At 36.0% G+C, this 16619-nt stretch overlaps 1 protein-coding gene across 2 annotated transcripts; it reads left to right on the forward strand.

The window, feature by feature from the left end:
* Positions 1-1941: 1941 nt before the first annotated feature.
* Positions 1942-16300, forward strand: LOC106874907 (orexin receptor type 2). 2 transcript variants are annotated; one of them, XM_089349359.1, is made up of 2 exons: positions 1942-2014; positions 13394-16300. In XM_089349359.1, the coding sequence occupies exons 1-2, from the start codon at positions 1994-1996 to the stop codon at positions 14543-14545; spliced, it is 1173 nt and encodes a 390-aa protein (XP_089205485.1). In that variant the 5' UTR covers positions 1942-1993; the 3' UTR covers positions 14546-16300. The 2 variants fall into 2 exon arrangements, with proteins under 2 accessions (XP_089205485.1, XP_089205490.1); XM_089349364.1 differs by lacking the exon at positions 1942-2014 and adding an exon at positions 8573-10860.
* Positions 16301-16619: the final 319 nt, after the last annotated feature.

A 16619-nucleotide genomic window follows, 5' to 3' on the forward strand; every position in this document is an offset into this window, starting at 1 on the left:
GTTCCTGGCTTTAAGGGTGTCGCGAAAGGTCTAGTTGTGGGGGCGAACCTTTGAGTTCTTTTACCGGAAATTATGGTAATGGAAAAACTGATTGGGAAAATTGGCTGAAATGGATATATAATACTATAGAGTATAAATATTACTTTGCGTGTGCGTGCGTCTGAAATGTACAGTATTATATATCCACCACGGCTGATCTTACCAATCAGTTTCGCGCAAGGAATACAATGAGTGTTAGGTAACAATCCGATTATATAACCTTATGCTCGTCAGAGTTAGCCGATATGGAAGGGAATATGGCGGGTGTTCTCTATTGTCGGAGCTCCGACAACGGAGAGCACTCGCCATATTCCACTCATTGTATTCCTTGCGCCAAACCGATTGGTAAGATCAGCTGTGATGGATATATAATACTGTACATTTCGAATAATATGCCCACTCTATTGACAGATATACGAGTGCCTCTTTACCCTGACTTATGGAATCATAGACGACTCACGCGCGCACACACACATATATGTATATATGTGTGTGTGTGTGTGTGTGTGTATATATATATATATATATATGTATGTATGTATGTATGTATATATGTATATGTGCGTGTGGCAGAATCGTTAGCACGCCGGGCGAAATGCTTAGCGATATTTCGTCTGCCGATACTTCTGAGTTCAAATTCCGCTGAGGTCGACTTTGCCTTTCATCCTTTCGGGGTCGATTAAATAAGTACCAGTTACTCACTGGGGTCGATGTAATCGACTTAAACCCTTTGTTTGTCCCCTCTATGTTTATCCCCCTGTGGGCAATAAAGAAATATATATATATATATATATATATATATATATATATACATGTATATATGTATGGCTGTGTGTGTGTGTCAAGGACCACTGCAATAAGTGTGAATCTGAGAGGGGAATATGTTGGATAAAATCATTATTATCTGAACCTCCTGTATTTTCTTTTACGCAAAACTAGGAACTTTTCAGCACAGTCTCATACATCAGCCCTTCAAATATGCAACAGGATCCGTTAAAATATAGTGGGGCCTTTATATTCGTTTCGATTGCCACCAACCCTCTTGTGTGACTAGTCTGTTATACATTAACCGTATTACTGGGCCCGAGAAAATAATTACAATTCGACACATCAGCAAAATATACAATTTGTAAATCAATAACGACCGGTTTGTAGCCACTCTTCCCCATACTTCTTAATCTATATACATTGGTCTTTCAAATACGCAATGGAATCTGGCCCAGCCTGTTTATTTATTTATTTATTCACTCATTTTTCTTTTCATTAGAACTCCTTTATACACAGGTACCGCACTACCTTAATCCGGCCTTGCAATTGAACCCTTACCTAGCGAATCCTATAATCAAGAGCGAAATAATCCCAACAATAACCATGTCATCATTGGAGAGGAGAAAACGGGAGGGTGAGGACGGAGTGCAGGTGGGCGCATTTAAGTGGTCCATTATTTGCCGCATTTAAGCGCATTTAAGTGGTCCATCATTTGCCTTATTTAAGATTGAGAGAAACTTAGCTGTTACTTCAGTAGTAGTGGTGGTGGTGGTGGCAGAAGAAAAAGAAATAGAGGAAGTAGTAGTAGTAGTAGTAGTAGTAGTAGTAGTAGTAGTAGTAGTAGTAGTAGTAGTAATAGTAGTAGTAGTGGTAGTAGTTTGTGAAGAAGTTACTGTTTATCTATTTGTTCATTATTTCAGTGCGTGCGTGCGTGCGTGTGCGTGCGTGTGCGTGCGTGCGCGTGCGTGCGTGCGCGTGTGTGTATGTACGTGTGTCTGTCCGTTTTTTGACCTACAAATGTTTATTTCTCAAGATCCACAATTACATCGATAGCTTCTTTCCTGTCAACAAAAGCGGGATGGTAGGATGGGAACTGGATTGTAAGAGAAACTTAAGTTGACAAACGCTTCATTTATTGCGATAGGTGACATCAAACTAACCGGACTTATTGCATCGTTGCCATAGGATGGAGAACAACACAATAGAGGTAAGAGATTTTTTTTTAATACTTTTACAGTTTTACATGAAACGTTAACACTGAATATGATTTTAGTCTTTAAAACCAGTATAGTTAGTCTATCTCTTTATATTTACAACATACATACATTTATGAGTGTATATATATATATATATATGTGTGTGTATATATATATATATATATATATATATATATATATATATATATATATATATATATATACATATATATATACATACATATATATACATATATACATATACACACACATATATATATGTATATATATATATATATATATATATATATATATATATATATATATATATATATATATATGTTTGAATGCATACATGCATGTAAGTGTGCGTGCATGTACGCTTGTGTGTATACATATATATGTGCATATATTTATGATATATATATGTATGCATCCTTGTATGCATGTACATGTATGTATGTATGCATATATGTATACATAGCTATACATAAATATATATGTGCGTGTATATGTATATAAATATATATAGATACATACACACACACACTCATAGGTATGTATGTACGTTACATGCATGCATATATGTACGTATGTATGTATGTATGTATGTATGTATGTATGTATGTATGTATGTATGTACGTCACGTGCTTGCATATATGTATGTATGTTTACTTTTTTCCAATAGTTTCATGCATGCCATTTATGTTATAATTGTTGTTTAGTCCCAGATCAGTCCTGATAACTGAGTGGACCCAAGATGAAAAGATTTTGAGTCACAACCATTGAGATTTATATATATATATATATATATATATATATATATATATATATATATATATATATATATATATATATATATATATATATACATATATATATATATATATATATATATATATGGGAGAATATACAAAAAATAACAACAGACGAGGACAGGTGGTGTAAATAACAAAAGTATATATTAGTATGACGCTCGGGAATACGGAAAGTCTTTGACGTTTCGAGCTACGCTCTTCAACAGAAAGAATACGGAGACAAGGAGAAAAACACGGAGAAAAAAAATTGAATAGTGTTCAGTCAACGGTCAATCATAATAATGGCCGATCATAACAATGACTGACCGGAAGTTAGAAATTCTTAATACATATATGAATAGGAGCAGGCATGTCCGTGTGGTAAGAAGCTAGCTTCACACCTATATGTTTCCGAGTTCAGTCCCATTGTATGGTACCCTGGGCAAGTGTCTTGTACTATAGCTTCGGGTCGACCAAAGCCTTGTGGGTGGATTTGGTAGACTGAAACTGAAAGAAGCCCGTCGTATATATGTATATATAGTATATATATATATATATATATATATATATATATATATATATATATATATATATATATATATATATATATATATATACATATATATATATATATATATATATATATATATATATATATATATATATATATATATATATGTGTGTGTGTATGTGTGTGTGTGTATGTGTGTGTGGTGTCATTGTGTCTGTGTTTGTCCCACCACTATGGTGTTGATGTCTTTACGTGTCCATAACATAGTGGTTCGGTAAAACAGATCGATACAATAATTACCAGATTAAAAATAAAGGTACGTGATGGTGGGGGGTCTTTTTCCTAGACTAGAATTCTTCAAGGTGTTTTCCTAGCATGGTCGCAGTCTTTTGACTGAAACAAATAAACGATAAGAGAATAAAAGATTGCACGATGTATTCTATGCATTTTTTAAGGCGATAAGGATGTGATTTGAGGGTGCTTTGGCTACCATTTCAAGTAGCTTGAGCAGCGTGCAACTCAATGTCCCCGAGGAATGTGCAACATTGTCGTTATTGGATGCAGAACTGCGTTTGTATGCTACATCTGTTTTGCTTTCTGTTGTTGTTATTGGTGGTGGTGGTGGGATTGCTTTGGCGTTTCTGGCGTTCCTTCAGCGTTTTGTTTGTTGGCGTTGTAGAATATATGTTGTGTTGTTTTGTCGGATGATGATTTGTATTTTGTATGTGTCATGTCTGTTGTGCTATATGTTTTAGTGTCAAGTGTTGACTATGGAAAATATTTACTGTACGAATTGTGTTTATATTATTAAGTGAACATAGGGCGGGCAGCCGGCAGAATCGTTTGCACGCCGAACAAAATGCTTAGTGGCATATTGTCTTTGCGTTCTGAGTTCAAATGCCGCCGAGGTCGACTTTACCTTTCCTCATTTCGAAGCCAATAAAACAAGTACCAGTTGAGTTCTGGGTTCGATATAATCGACCAGTCCCTTCCACCAAAATTCAAGGCTTTGTGCTTGTAGTAGAAAGAATAAAGTAACAGTTGTTTAGCGCGCAATAAGACCAGAGGAGAAGTAATAAATTGAGTAAAGAAATGCATAAGAATATAGCAAATATTATATATAACCTTGAACATATCTATCCAGACTAGCAAGGAGATCACAACGTACTGTCCAAGTACTATTTTCAAAGAAAAGAATGACAATCCATGTACTCTGGTTGGTAATCCGATATCACTTGACCAAATCATATCCTAAGCAAGACACGTTTAATTTAATAGTACAGCTCACACAGTACATATTCTAAACAATTACCACCTGATAATAATACAACCCACGCAGTACATACTTATACACATTTACTATCCAATAAAATCATTCTACACACATATTTTTACATAATCGACAATAACACATCCTACACGCAAACAACTCTATTCTGAGGGCTGTACCTAGCTGAGCTATTTTAAGGGTTGTATGTAATGTTGTAAACCTTAGCATATTTTATTTAATATGCTTATCTTTATATATATATATATATGTGTGTGTGTGAAAAAATAATTAAGATTCAGGTGAATTAGGTACTTAAATTGAGGCACCAAGTCAGTCTGGTATTATCCGCACAGCTCGAAGTAAGATGAATAAAAAGCAAATAAGTAACAAGGATGTTTAAGGTATAAGTGCATTATGGCCGTCTCAGGCGGCTCCATTTAATCGAACAATGCAAGCATTACATCAATTCGAAATACCGCCACCTTCGCATGCAGAATATAGGTTTTCAACACACAGGATACTCCATTATAATTTTCATACTCTAGTTCTGATTAAATATTTGCTGAAAATTATAATGGAGTATCCTGTATGTTGAAAACCTATATTCTGCATCCGAAGATGGCGGTGTATTTCAAATTGATGCAACGCTTGCATTGTTCGAATAAATGGAGCCACCTGAAACGGCTGTAATGCACTAAAACCTTGACATCCTTGTTACTTATTTGCTATATATACATATATATACATATATATATATATATATATTCTTTTATTTGTTTCAGTCATTTGACTGCAGCCATGCTGGAGCACCGCCTTTAGTCGAACAAATCGACCACAGGACTTATTCTATCGGTTCTCTTTTGCCGAACTGCTAATTTACGGAGACGTAAACACCGGTTGTCAAGCGGCGATGGGAGACAAGCACAGACATACACACACGTATATATATATATATATATGTATATATATATATATATATAATGGGCTTCTTTTAGTTTCCATCTACCAAATCCACTCACAAGGCTAAAGTAGAAGACACTTGTTCAAGGTACCACGCAGTGGAAATGAACCCGGAACCATGTGGATGGAGATCAAGCTTCTTACCACACAGCCATACCTGCGCCAGCGTTCTATATTTTTTTAAAGATATTTGTTCACATTCATTATCATACCTTATGTCCAATCATTATTGCCACTGATTTTACTCTCACGCCTCACATCCTGTTTATTTTCATTTCAAAAGCTTTGTGTTTTTTTATAGTTTCTCAACTTCCCGAATGATCATGTGTTTTTTTATCAGAATATAAAGATCATCTTTTTTTACTTCAATAGTTATATCTGGACACTTCGTTATCTTCTTAATCTGGATAGGCATGTCCCAGGTTATCGTAACCAGATTATTGTTATATACCGTATCGTACATACTTATTCATTTCATTTTGAGTTTATTTATTTCATTTGTCTAATTTTCATCGTGTGCTCTCACGATGCATTTTCTAACTTGGTTTTTAGTTATGGTTTTATCTGCAAGTCCCGAATCCAGTCCCCATATTCAAATTATTTCTATTTCCAGTACTAGGTATATGGATTATTGATCCATTTCTAATAAATTATCGCCTTCTTAGGATCGATACTCCAATTAAGAGCCAAGGCCTTTCTTGATGGTCATTGACAATATTAACCGGCTGATTAGCTTTGATTTCTATGTCTATAGGAATTGGCATATCCTAAAGTACGGTGTCTTTGTCATTCTCTGAAATGTATGTGCAAACCACTTCGTTTATGTTGGCATACATAATGCTGGCATAATTTCTAGTGTACGAAAGCCCTAATTATATCATCTCTCTAGATGTGTTTCTATCTTGGCTAAGAGTAGTTAATTGTTTCTCACCAAACTTCATTTAGCAGACTTGTTAGAGCGTTGGACAAAATGCCTCGTGGAATTTAGAAACAGATTAGCGTTCCGAGTGCAAATCTCACTGAGATCAACTTTGCTTGTCAGTCATCTGGTGTCGATAAAATAAAGTACCAGTCAAGAACTAGGGACAATCCAATTGACTAATACCTTCCCTGGCCTTCTATCCTGCACCTATCTTAGAAATCGGCAGCAGCGGCAGTGGTGGTGGAGGTGGCAGCGGTGGCGGAAGCAGCGGCGGCAACCGCGCGGTGGCTCTTTGTACTAGTTTTTGTATATGTTATTTTTGCGGTTCGGGATATAACTGGGATCTTGTTCAAAACGGGGGCACCAGTATTTTCTTAACGAAACACTTTGAAACTTGGGACACTGGTAGAATGTGTCATATAAAACATCTTTTTCTCTTAGTCTTCTTAACAAAAAAACCTACATCGCAAGTTATTTCATGTTAAAGTTGTCGTATTTCTGTAATTTCAACCAATGACTGACGTCCATTCAGCCGGATATTATTAAGTGCTGACTATGTAAACAAACGATGTCTGAAGCATATTGGCAGTAGAGTTAGGGTTAGGGTTAGGGTTAGGGTTAGGGTTGGGCAGTAGCTAATAAACCTTTCATACAGTTCAGGCAGATGTTAACGAAATAATCACGCGTTAAAGAAAATGAAAAAAGCAAATGTTGTACACATACAGTTCAGGCAGATGTTAACGAAATTGTAAATGGAGTTTAAATACGCTTTACACCGCTTAAACTTCCAAAGGAGCAAGTGTAAACAGCTGAATACTTGTCAGTGATTGGTTGAAAGTATCGAAATAAGACAATTTTTTACGTGAAATAAATTCGAATACAAAAATTTTTTTCTGTTCTATAACACAAAATAGATAAGTATACGAAGTTTGAAAGTCTTTCGGTACCCAAAACACTACATAAAACATTGATGAAAACTGGTGCCCTCGTTTTGAACAAGATCCTATAACTGTTGTTTGGGACTAAGTTAGTCCTCAATGGGAAGATCTTTGATGAAAAGTGGTTCCGTCATGACCGTCTCATCTTTTGGCATATTTAATATTTCCTTTATTTATCACTTTTTTTAAGTCGGTAAGTTTTAATTTGAGGGACTTTGGCCGCTGTTTCTAACGGGTCATGTTACCACATAGAGGTCGCCTCGTTCGGTGGTGAGGTTTTATTTATACATTTTCCTGTATCGTTCCCAATGAAGAATACACAAATACCCCATGTCATTTTCGGCATCAACAATGCAATGAAGCAGTGATTTGTCAATTGAATCCCCACCTCTTTAAGTTCAAAAGTTCAATACGGCTATCTATTGTTCACGAATGCATTCAATACAAAATTAGGCATCAACAGGCAGGGTTATTACAATGCTTGTCGGTAATCGTTCCGTTTCTCTTCGATCTGTGTGCAACTCCCGTTGAGATCAACTTTGCCTTTCATCTTTTGGTGGGTCGATAGATGAAGTAACCGTCATGTACTGGAGTCGCTTCTTTTCTATTTCGAGGTCTTTCTACCCGTCTCTGTTTCAGGCAGAAGCAAGCTGTGATCGGACCTGGAGAAGAATGGGCTCTACAAGGTCCAGAAATGACCTCTGTGTGTGTATGTGTGCGTGCGCGCATATATATGTATACATAGGCGCGCGTGTACTCACACACACGCCACATGTATGTATGGATGGATGGATGTGTATGCACGCATGTATGTGTGTATATGTGTGTGAGAAAGAGAGAGAGAAAGATAGATAGATAGATAGATAGATAGATAGATAGATAGATAGATAGAAAGCATACATTTTGCTTACTTTGTCTTAATCAAGAAAAATATATTCTCTTTTACTTGTTTCAGTCATTTGACTGTGGCCATGCTGGAGCACCGCCTTCAGTCGAGCAAATCGACCCCAGGACTTATTCTTTGGAAGCCTAGTACTTATTCTATCGGTCTCTTTTGTCGAACCGCTAAGTTACGGGGACGTAAACACACTACCATCGGTTGTCAGGCGATGTTGGGGGGACAAACACAGACACACAAACATATACACACACATACATATATATATATACATATATACGACGGGCTTCTTTCAGTTTCCGTCTACCAAATCCACTCACAAGGCTTTGTTCGGCCCGAGGCTATAGTAGAAGACACTTGCCCAAGGTGCCATGCAGCCACTCCCGCGCCTATATTACCAATTATTTTTTCACAACCTCCGAATAATCTGCATTTAACGTTTTGTGATCTGTTTCATTGTCTTCGTGAGTTTCCTGTATCTTCTTAAAGCAGAGGCATACTGGGTCCCTACGACTATATATATGATTTGGTAGCATATACATAGGAGATCTGGTGCAATGCTTTGTCGTGGGATTGCTATAATGCTGTTAAAACAGATCTACGTGTAACTACAATATTTTTTTTTTTTTTGATGTGTGTGCCACGATCCAAATCCTGTTGGAGTTCTGTTTTAAGCTTTGCGTTTCTAAGCCAGTCTTGTTTATTGGCGAGCGAGGAGAATCGTTAACACACCAGAAAAAATGCTTGGCGGCATTCTTCTAGATTTACGCTCGAGTTCAAATCTCACCGAAGTCAACGTTGCCTTTCAGCCTTTCGGGGTCGATGAAATAAGAACCAGTTGAACACTGGAGTCGATGTAATCGACTAACCACCCCCACAAAATTTCAACTCATGTGTCTATAATAGGAAAGATTATCATTATTACTATCAGTAAGGCGGTGAATCGTTAGCACGCCGGGCGAAATGCTTAGCGGCATTTCGTCCGCCTTGACGTGCTGAGTTCAAATTCCGCCGCGGTCGATTTTGTCTTTCATCCTTTCGGGGTCGATAAATTAAGTATCAGTGAAACACTGGGGTCAATGTAATCGACTAGTCCCCTCCCACAAAATTTCAGGCCTTGTGCCTATAGTAGAAAGGATTATTATTATCATTTAAGGCGGCGAGCTGTCAGAATCGTTAGCGTGCTGGATGAAATGCTTAGTGGTATTTCGCCCGTCGCTATGTTCTGAGTTCAAATTACGCCCCCGTCAACTTTACCTTTCATCCTTTCGGGGTCGATAAAATAAATACTAGTGGTTGTAAACGACTCATCCCCTCCCCGAAAATTGCTGCTTTTGTGGCAAAATTTGAAACCATCGTTATTTTTATTTTTCACCAATTTATCTATTCCTTTTATGTATAGACTACGAAAAGAAGTTTCCCTTGTTCCCATTTACGATGGCGTAACTTTCATTGTTTTATCATCGTCATTAAGCCTTGGAAGAATCTTTTGTTGGTCGATAGAAAGATTTTATATAAATTTCATTCTTTATTTCCACTTCAATAAGATTGTCATATTCAAAACTTCAATGTTAGAACTTTCTACTCTTAGATCGTATCAAATTCATTTGTGTTCATATTTTAATTAGTACATATTTTAATTAGTTTAGCATTTGTTGGTTAATATTGTAAGTATGCTTGGGTTTGATATTGTTGTGTTTTGCTATTTATTTTGTATATTTTGCATATTCTACATAATTTCTGTTTTCAATGTTTATAGTTTAATGTATTCCCCCTAACCCCGTTACATGTCATTTCCCCACCTTTTGTTGTACATTGTTCCGTGTTTATATTTTCTTGGTGTAGTATTTCCTTTAAGCATTCTATTTCTATCTCTGATATATTTTTGGCTTTGAAAATATATCTTCTTATGTTAGCTAATCTCTAGGATCCGACTTTACTTCTAGATCCGGGTTATTTTCTCTTCACATATTATACAAGCACATTGTAGTAGTCTCATGTTGAAGCGGAGTGTAACTGTAAAATATTTATGTATTATGGAAACACAATCTTTTCGATCCCATTTAATCTTTTTTCTCTTTGATTCGTGTCACACAGGGTATAAAATGTGACCTTTTATTTAGATTTTCATAATTTTTAACGAGCACCGATATATTTATTCCAAGAAACGCGAACGCTTCATCCTTTCAGGGTTGATGAAATTTCCAGCCTCGTGCCATAATTTGAAACCATTGTATTAGATACCAGAATATTAAATGCCGATCATTTTAGCCAACGACCCTTTTACGATGTACAAGACACCCCTTATCCGGTACTCAAATAACCACAACTTTCAATTAACTGGTATTCAGAAATGTGTGCGCGTTGCTTTCGCAATGCATATTTTGTTGGAAAGAAAATCTATGTATTGTTAATTAAAGTTAAGAGAGATTTTGCGTTGTGTTGATTTGGTGTCAGTAAAAGAAAGCAAGTTTCTGCTGTATCTAAAATGGATTATTGCTTCTCAAAGAATAGCATTTTGATTTATGTTACTGCATTTACAGTACCTACATTTCATTAGGTAAATAAAATTTGTTCTTTATTTAAATTACACTCTCATTTCTTCATATTGCTATCATTTTTACTATATTTGGTTACAAATTTTGGCACAAGGCCAGTAACTTCAGGGGAGATGGGTAAGTCGATTGCATCGACCCCAGTGTACAACCGGTACTTATTTTACCCATCCCGAAAGGGTGAAAAGCAAAGCCGACCTCGGCGGAATTTGAACTCAGAACATAAAGACGGACGAAACGGCGCTAAGCATTTTTGCCCTGCACGGTAACGATTCTACCAGCTCCACTGCCTTATCATTAAGAATACTAACAATAATACTGGTGCATATAGAAAGTCTTAATGAGTTTTGTAAGATAATATGGTAATTTAAAGAGTGATGAATAGATATCCGGAAAATTCACTCCCTCTCTCTCTCTTATCACTTTTCATAGAGAGACAATTCTCCATCTGCTGACTTTGTCATTCCGTTCGATATCCCTTCATTTCTTTAAGCACAAGATGCTACTTAGAAAGATGCAGGTCTTCTCAACCCTGTTATAATATCAAGGGTTAGCAAATAAACATCAGTCCTGCTTCAATGTTAATGCTTCCAGGCATGCAAAGAGCAGACAATAACACGTCTTAGCTCCTATTTGTTCCCAGGTGTACTCTGATCCGGAGTAGTACCACCTGTCAGGATTCCAGCTATGGCTTAACTAATAACGTACTGACAACTGGAAATGAAGTTGTCAATACATCTCCTCAGAACTTCCTTCTAGGAGCAGGTAAACTCATATACAAAAAAAAAACCCCAAAAAAACCTGAAGTACAGTTGATTTCCAGTTGTCTGAACCTCTGTTGTGCCATTGACGTAATTGCTGATTGTACCGAAAAGTGGATTCAGTGCTGTGCAACACTTTATACACTGAAAACAAATTCTTGCACATGAACTTCTTGGACACTCGATTGTAAGAAGTGGTCATATTCGGTTGCGAGTTAACATCCACGTTACATACATACATGCATACATACACAGAGACGCATGCGCGCACGCACACATATATACATACATTCATATTCATACATACATACATAACTACATACGTATGTACGTACGCCCATATATATGTACGATGTATGCATGTGCTTGTATATACGTGTGTGCCATGAGGATTATTATTATTATTATTATTATTATTATTATTATTATTATTATTATTATTATTATTATTAAGGCAGCGAGCTGGCAGAAGTCGACTTTGCCTTTCATCCTTTCGGAGTCGACGTAATTGACTAGTCCCCTCCTCCAAAATTTCATGGCCTTGTGCCTTCAGCCGAGAGGATTATTATTATTATTATTATTATTAATAATAATAATATTATTATTATTGAGGCGCAGAGCTGGCAGAATCGTTAGCACGCCGGGTGAAATGTTTAGCGGCATTTAGTCCATCGCTACGTTCTGAGTTCAAATGCCGCCAAGGTCGACTTTGCTTTTCACCCTAACCCTAAAACCCTTACCCTAACCCTAGCTCTAAAACCCGAACCCTAACCCTAAAACCCTAAAGCTAAAACCACTACAAACGCACGAACGATGTCATAAATAACAGTACCGCCGATAGTTGTTGTTGACAAACAACGGCACTAATTTTATTCAAGAGAAAAGATCCCATTACACCGCTAGAACATGTTGTTTACATTCCAAAGCAGTAACTGTTTTCACCTCAATAGACGTCAGTGATTGGTTGAAATTACCGAAATACGACAACTTTTAACATGAAATAACTTCAAATATGAAAATTTTTCTCTGCTCTATAAGACAAAATACACAAGTATACGAAGTTTTAAAGTGTTTCGGTAGAAAACACACTAGATAAAACATAAATAAAAAGTGGTGCCCACCAAATCAGAAAGATCCGAAACTATTATTATTATTGTTGTTACTGTTGTTTTTATTAAGGTGGCGAGCTGGCAAAATCGTTGTTGCACTAGAAAAAATGTTTAGCGGATTCTTTCAAACCTTACGTTCTGAGTTCAATTACCGAGGTCGACTTTCCTTATGATTCCTTTCTGGGTCGATAAAATAAGCACCAGGTGATCACTGGGATCGATATAATCGACTATTCCCCTCCCCCCAAAATTCCAGGCCTTCTGCCTATAGTAGAAAGGATTATTATTACGTTGGCAAGAGGTGTTATCCTGAGATATGGTGATAAAAAGACTCCAAATCTTAAAAATCTTTTTTTAGAATTCTTGCAAAATAAAGGTTCTGCTGATTGATTAAACATGTCTCAATTCCAAAATATTTAACAGTTTGATATGTCAAATCTTCAAGATCTAATCTTCCTAAACTTTTTTCACAAACATAGAATAATCTAGGAATCTATGAAATAAAGTCAAATTTCATAAAACAATCAAAAGGATATTAACCTATATACAGTTCTGCTCATCTTTTTTAAGGTTGACTTTTTATGTAACTGTGCCGTGTTGTGCTTTATGTATGTTCTCGAATATGTTTCTGTACAATTTCGTTTACACCTTTCCTTTTCTTATTGCAGTCGTTCCCGAATGTGACAGACGTCGGTAAATACCTAGACGGCCTTAGTGCCCAGTCGGCCAAACGAAATCTTCCTGTTATCTTATATTTGGCTTTCCTGATGATTATTGGTATTTTTGGAAATTCCCTCGTTTTGTACGTCTACAGCTACCGCTTTAAGCGATCATCTTCTGTATATTTTATCATATCTTTGGGAATATTTGACTTATTAGCTTGTGTTATTGCAATACCAGTAGAGATCTATGATATCCAGCATAAGTATACTTTTTACAGTCCAATTGCCTGCACACTGGTACGATACTGTGGTTCTTTTGTCCAATATTCTTCTGTGTATCTTTTAGTTGGAGTAGCTATAGATCGCTACATCAAGATATGCTATCCTCTCAAAATGATATCACCCAAAAAAATAAAATGGATGTGTGTCGGAGCAACAATTGCTGGAGTGATTTCGTCGTCACCAACTTTTTTACTTTATGGCATAAAAGAAGAGAAAACTCCTCACCCAGACATTCGCGGTGGTAACTGTTCTATTGCTCAAAAGTATTACAAAACTCTCTTCGAAATGATATATTTTTTGCTGATGTCCGCAACATTTGTTGCTTGCGTGTTATTGATGATAATTCTGTACAGTCTCATATGGTGTACCGTAAAACGTCGTCGTGGTTCGGTTATTGGCGATTCAGTGAGGAAAACTAGTGAGACAGACAGCACCAAACGTATGTATTATAAAAAACAAACGAGTGTCAACAGTGACGATGATAACAATTCTGTCTTTTTACCAAACAACCACAGTAAATCGTCTAGCAGGCGACTTCGGAGAAGAATGAGTAGCGTTTCTGCTGTTTTGAAAAAAATCAAAGTTACCCGTACAACAGTTCTCCTCTTTGCTGTCACCCTTGCTTTTATTTTGAGTTATTTTCCATCAGTCATTGCTATGGTTTATTTGAAGAAAAAAATCCATAAATACGAGTTACTTTACACGTTTTTTGTTAAATTTTCCTTCATGAATAATGCCATAAATCCTATAATTTATAGTTTTTTAAACGTAAACTTTCGAACCGAATGCAAGGAATTATTGAAAAGGTGTTACTGTGGCAAGATCAAACCTCCTTCAAGACAGACATCAATGGAAACAGAAGAAGATGTGAAATAAATATAAAGATCTGGGGAAGATTAGTGGACAATTGTCTTCGTATGTACAGCCCCATGCTAATAATGTAACAGTATAGAAAACGTGTAACATTTCTATTATATGAAAGCACGGCATTAATCTTTCGATTGTTTTATTCCTATGAAAAACAGATCATATCGACGTTGAAAAAGTAAAATAAGTTCATTTATAAGCCACGTGACCCAGTATAGCCACAACCAATTGGCAGAAACAGCAAAAGAATAAGAGTTTGTATGGAGCGTCACGTCATTAAGAGAGGAGATAAAAACATGCTGACGTGTAAGCCTTTCCCAAGAATATTAACAACGTAAGCGAAAGGAAAATAATCTAAATTGGTATCGAAACAGAACTGCACACACACTTCTACATCGCGACATCCAGCATAAAAAGTACAATTATATAACACGCATCTAATTCTAACCAAATCAAAGTAAAATAATCAACAAGAAAATCTAGCTTTCCGTTTAACAAATACATCAACCAACTGCAATTTTAGTATGACGACGTGCTTCTGTTATCAACAGTCAATATTTTACTGAGAATCTTCAATTTCTGGCCTTTTGTTATGTCGTGACCTAGCGCTTCTCTCTTCTACAGATATTAAAGTGGTAATATTTAATGGTAATTGAAAGAAAATTGCAGCAGCACATCATGTCTTGGAATAGAAGGTAGAACCCGTTTTCTGCTTCTGATTTCCTATTGTGTGTCTCTCTTTTAAGTGTGACACCAGATAGTCAATGTATCTCTACATTTCAAGAGCAAAAGACATCTTGTGGGTATTATCTTACGTCATGTGTAACCACTTCAAGGTTTTGTATTAAGTACATTTCTTCATTCTTATCTGAGATATCACTACGTGCAATGACCAATACCTCTCACTTAACATTCACAAATATCAATGCACTCACAAAATTTCTCTTAGCAGCATCAAGCAGGGAGAGAAAAGTAAAAGACTCATTCATTAATCTTATTCGAAAATTGATCATCGCAATTAAGATGTAATGAGCTCACAGCTACATAATAGCGACTATTAACTAGTCACAATACTCTGTTCCTGTCAAAAGTAAATTAAATTTTAACTATGGAATTTTTCTTGGAAGCAGAATTCATTTTGAACCAGTAACAAACTCTCAGCACGCATCCTAATCTTTTCCAGGAATAAAACAAAGGTGAGTGTAACTCGCACCGAGTGCTTATGTGTCAATTTGAAATATACGTTTGCCTGAGCTATCTCAGATAATTATTTGTTATTCTTGCTTTAAGGGGATAATCCTTCACTGCCAGTTCTTGCCAGCTTTCAGCTTTTAAAATCAATCACAAAATTGTTTCACATTCACCGATCACTCTTAAAATATTCATGAACAGAAAGAAAAATCTTGATAGATTTCTTGTTATACCTCAAAATTTTTATCATTCAAGATTTCTTAACTTCATTAAATCCAGTGTAACAAGAACAAGAAGAAAACATTGCATGAAATGTAGTGTATGACGATTACTAACTGTATATAACTCCCACCTCCAGTGATCGTAGCTTCGATTTGTTGCTCTGCTTCAACTGAAAAGTGACTTTATTCCCCCAAAATTCAATTTCAATCATCTAAGAGATTACATATAAACTTCATTCAAAGTTAATTTCATATCATGTTATGTTTGTAAATCATACAGTTCCATTGTATGTTTAATAAAATTTTGTAGCTATTTTTACCAAAAAAAAGTGAAATAAAAAGTAAAAACGTTTGTGTGAATTTTTTTTTTAAAGTTTTGTTAACGTAAAAAGTACATGTTGTCATCAATAACCTGTATAAATCGATCAATACCCCAAAACCACTCGGTAGTTTGAGTACTAAGCCTGTTTCATCCAGCCACTCTCCCACAAAAATCGTTATTCCAAGATTATATGTCCCGTGTAATGTGGGAATCGTTTAAAATAAAGAGATGTATGTTCTGTAATTCTCACCATCATAGATATTTTGATTGTGCAGGATGCGACAAAAAAAAAAAGAAAAAGAAAAGAGCCTCCCAGATTCAACATATATATCTGTAAAAGGCAGGATAT

This window comes from Octopus bimaculoides, chromosome 1, assembly GCF_046866305.1.
Source record: "Octopus bimaculoides isolate indiv1 chromosome 1, ASM4686630v1, whole genome shotgun sequence".
Classification (NCBI taxonomy): domain Eukaryota; kingdom Metazoa; phylum Mollusca; class Cephalopoda; order Octopoda; family Octopodidae; genus Octopus; species Octopus bimaculoides.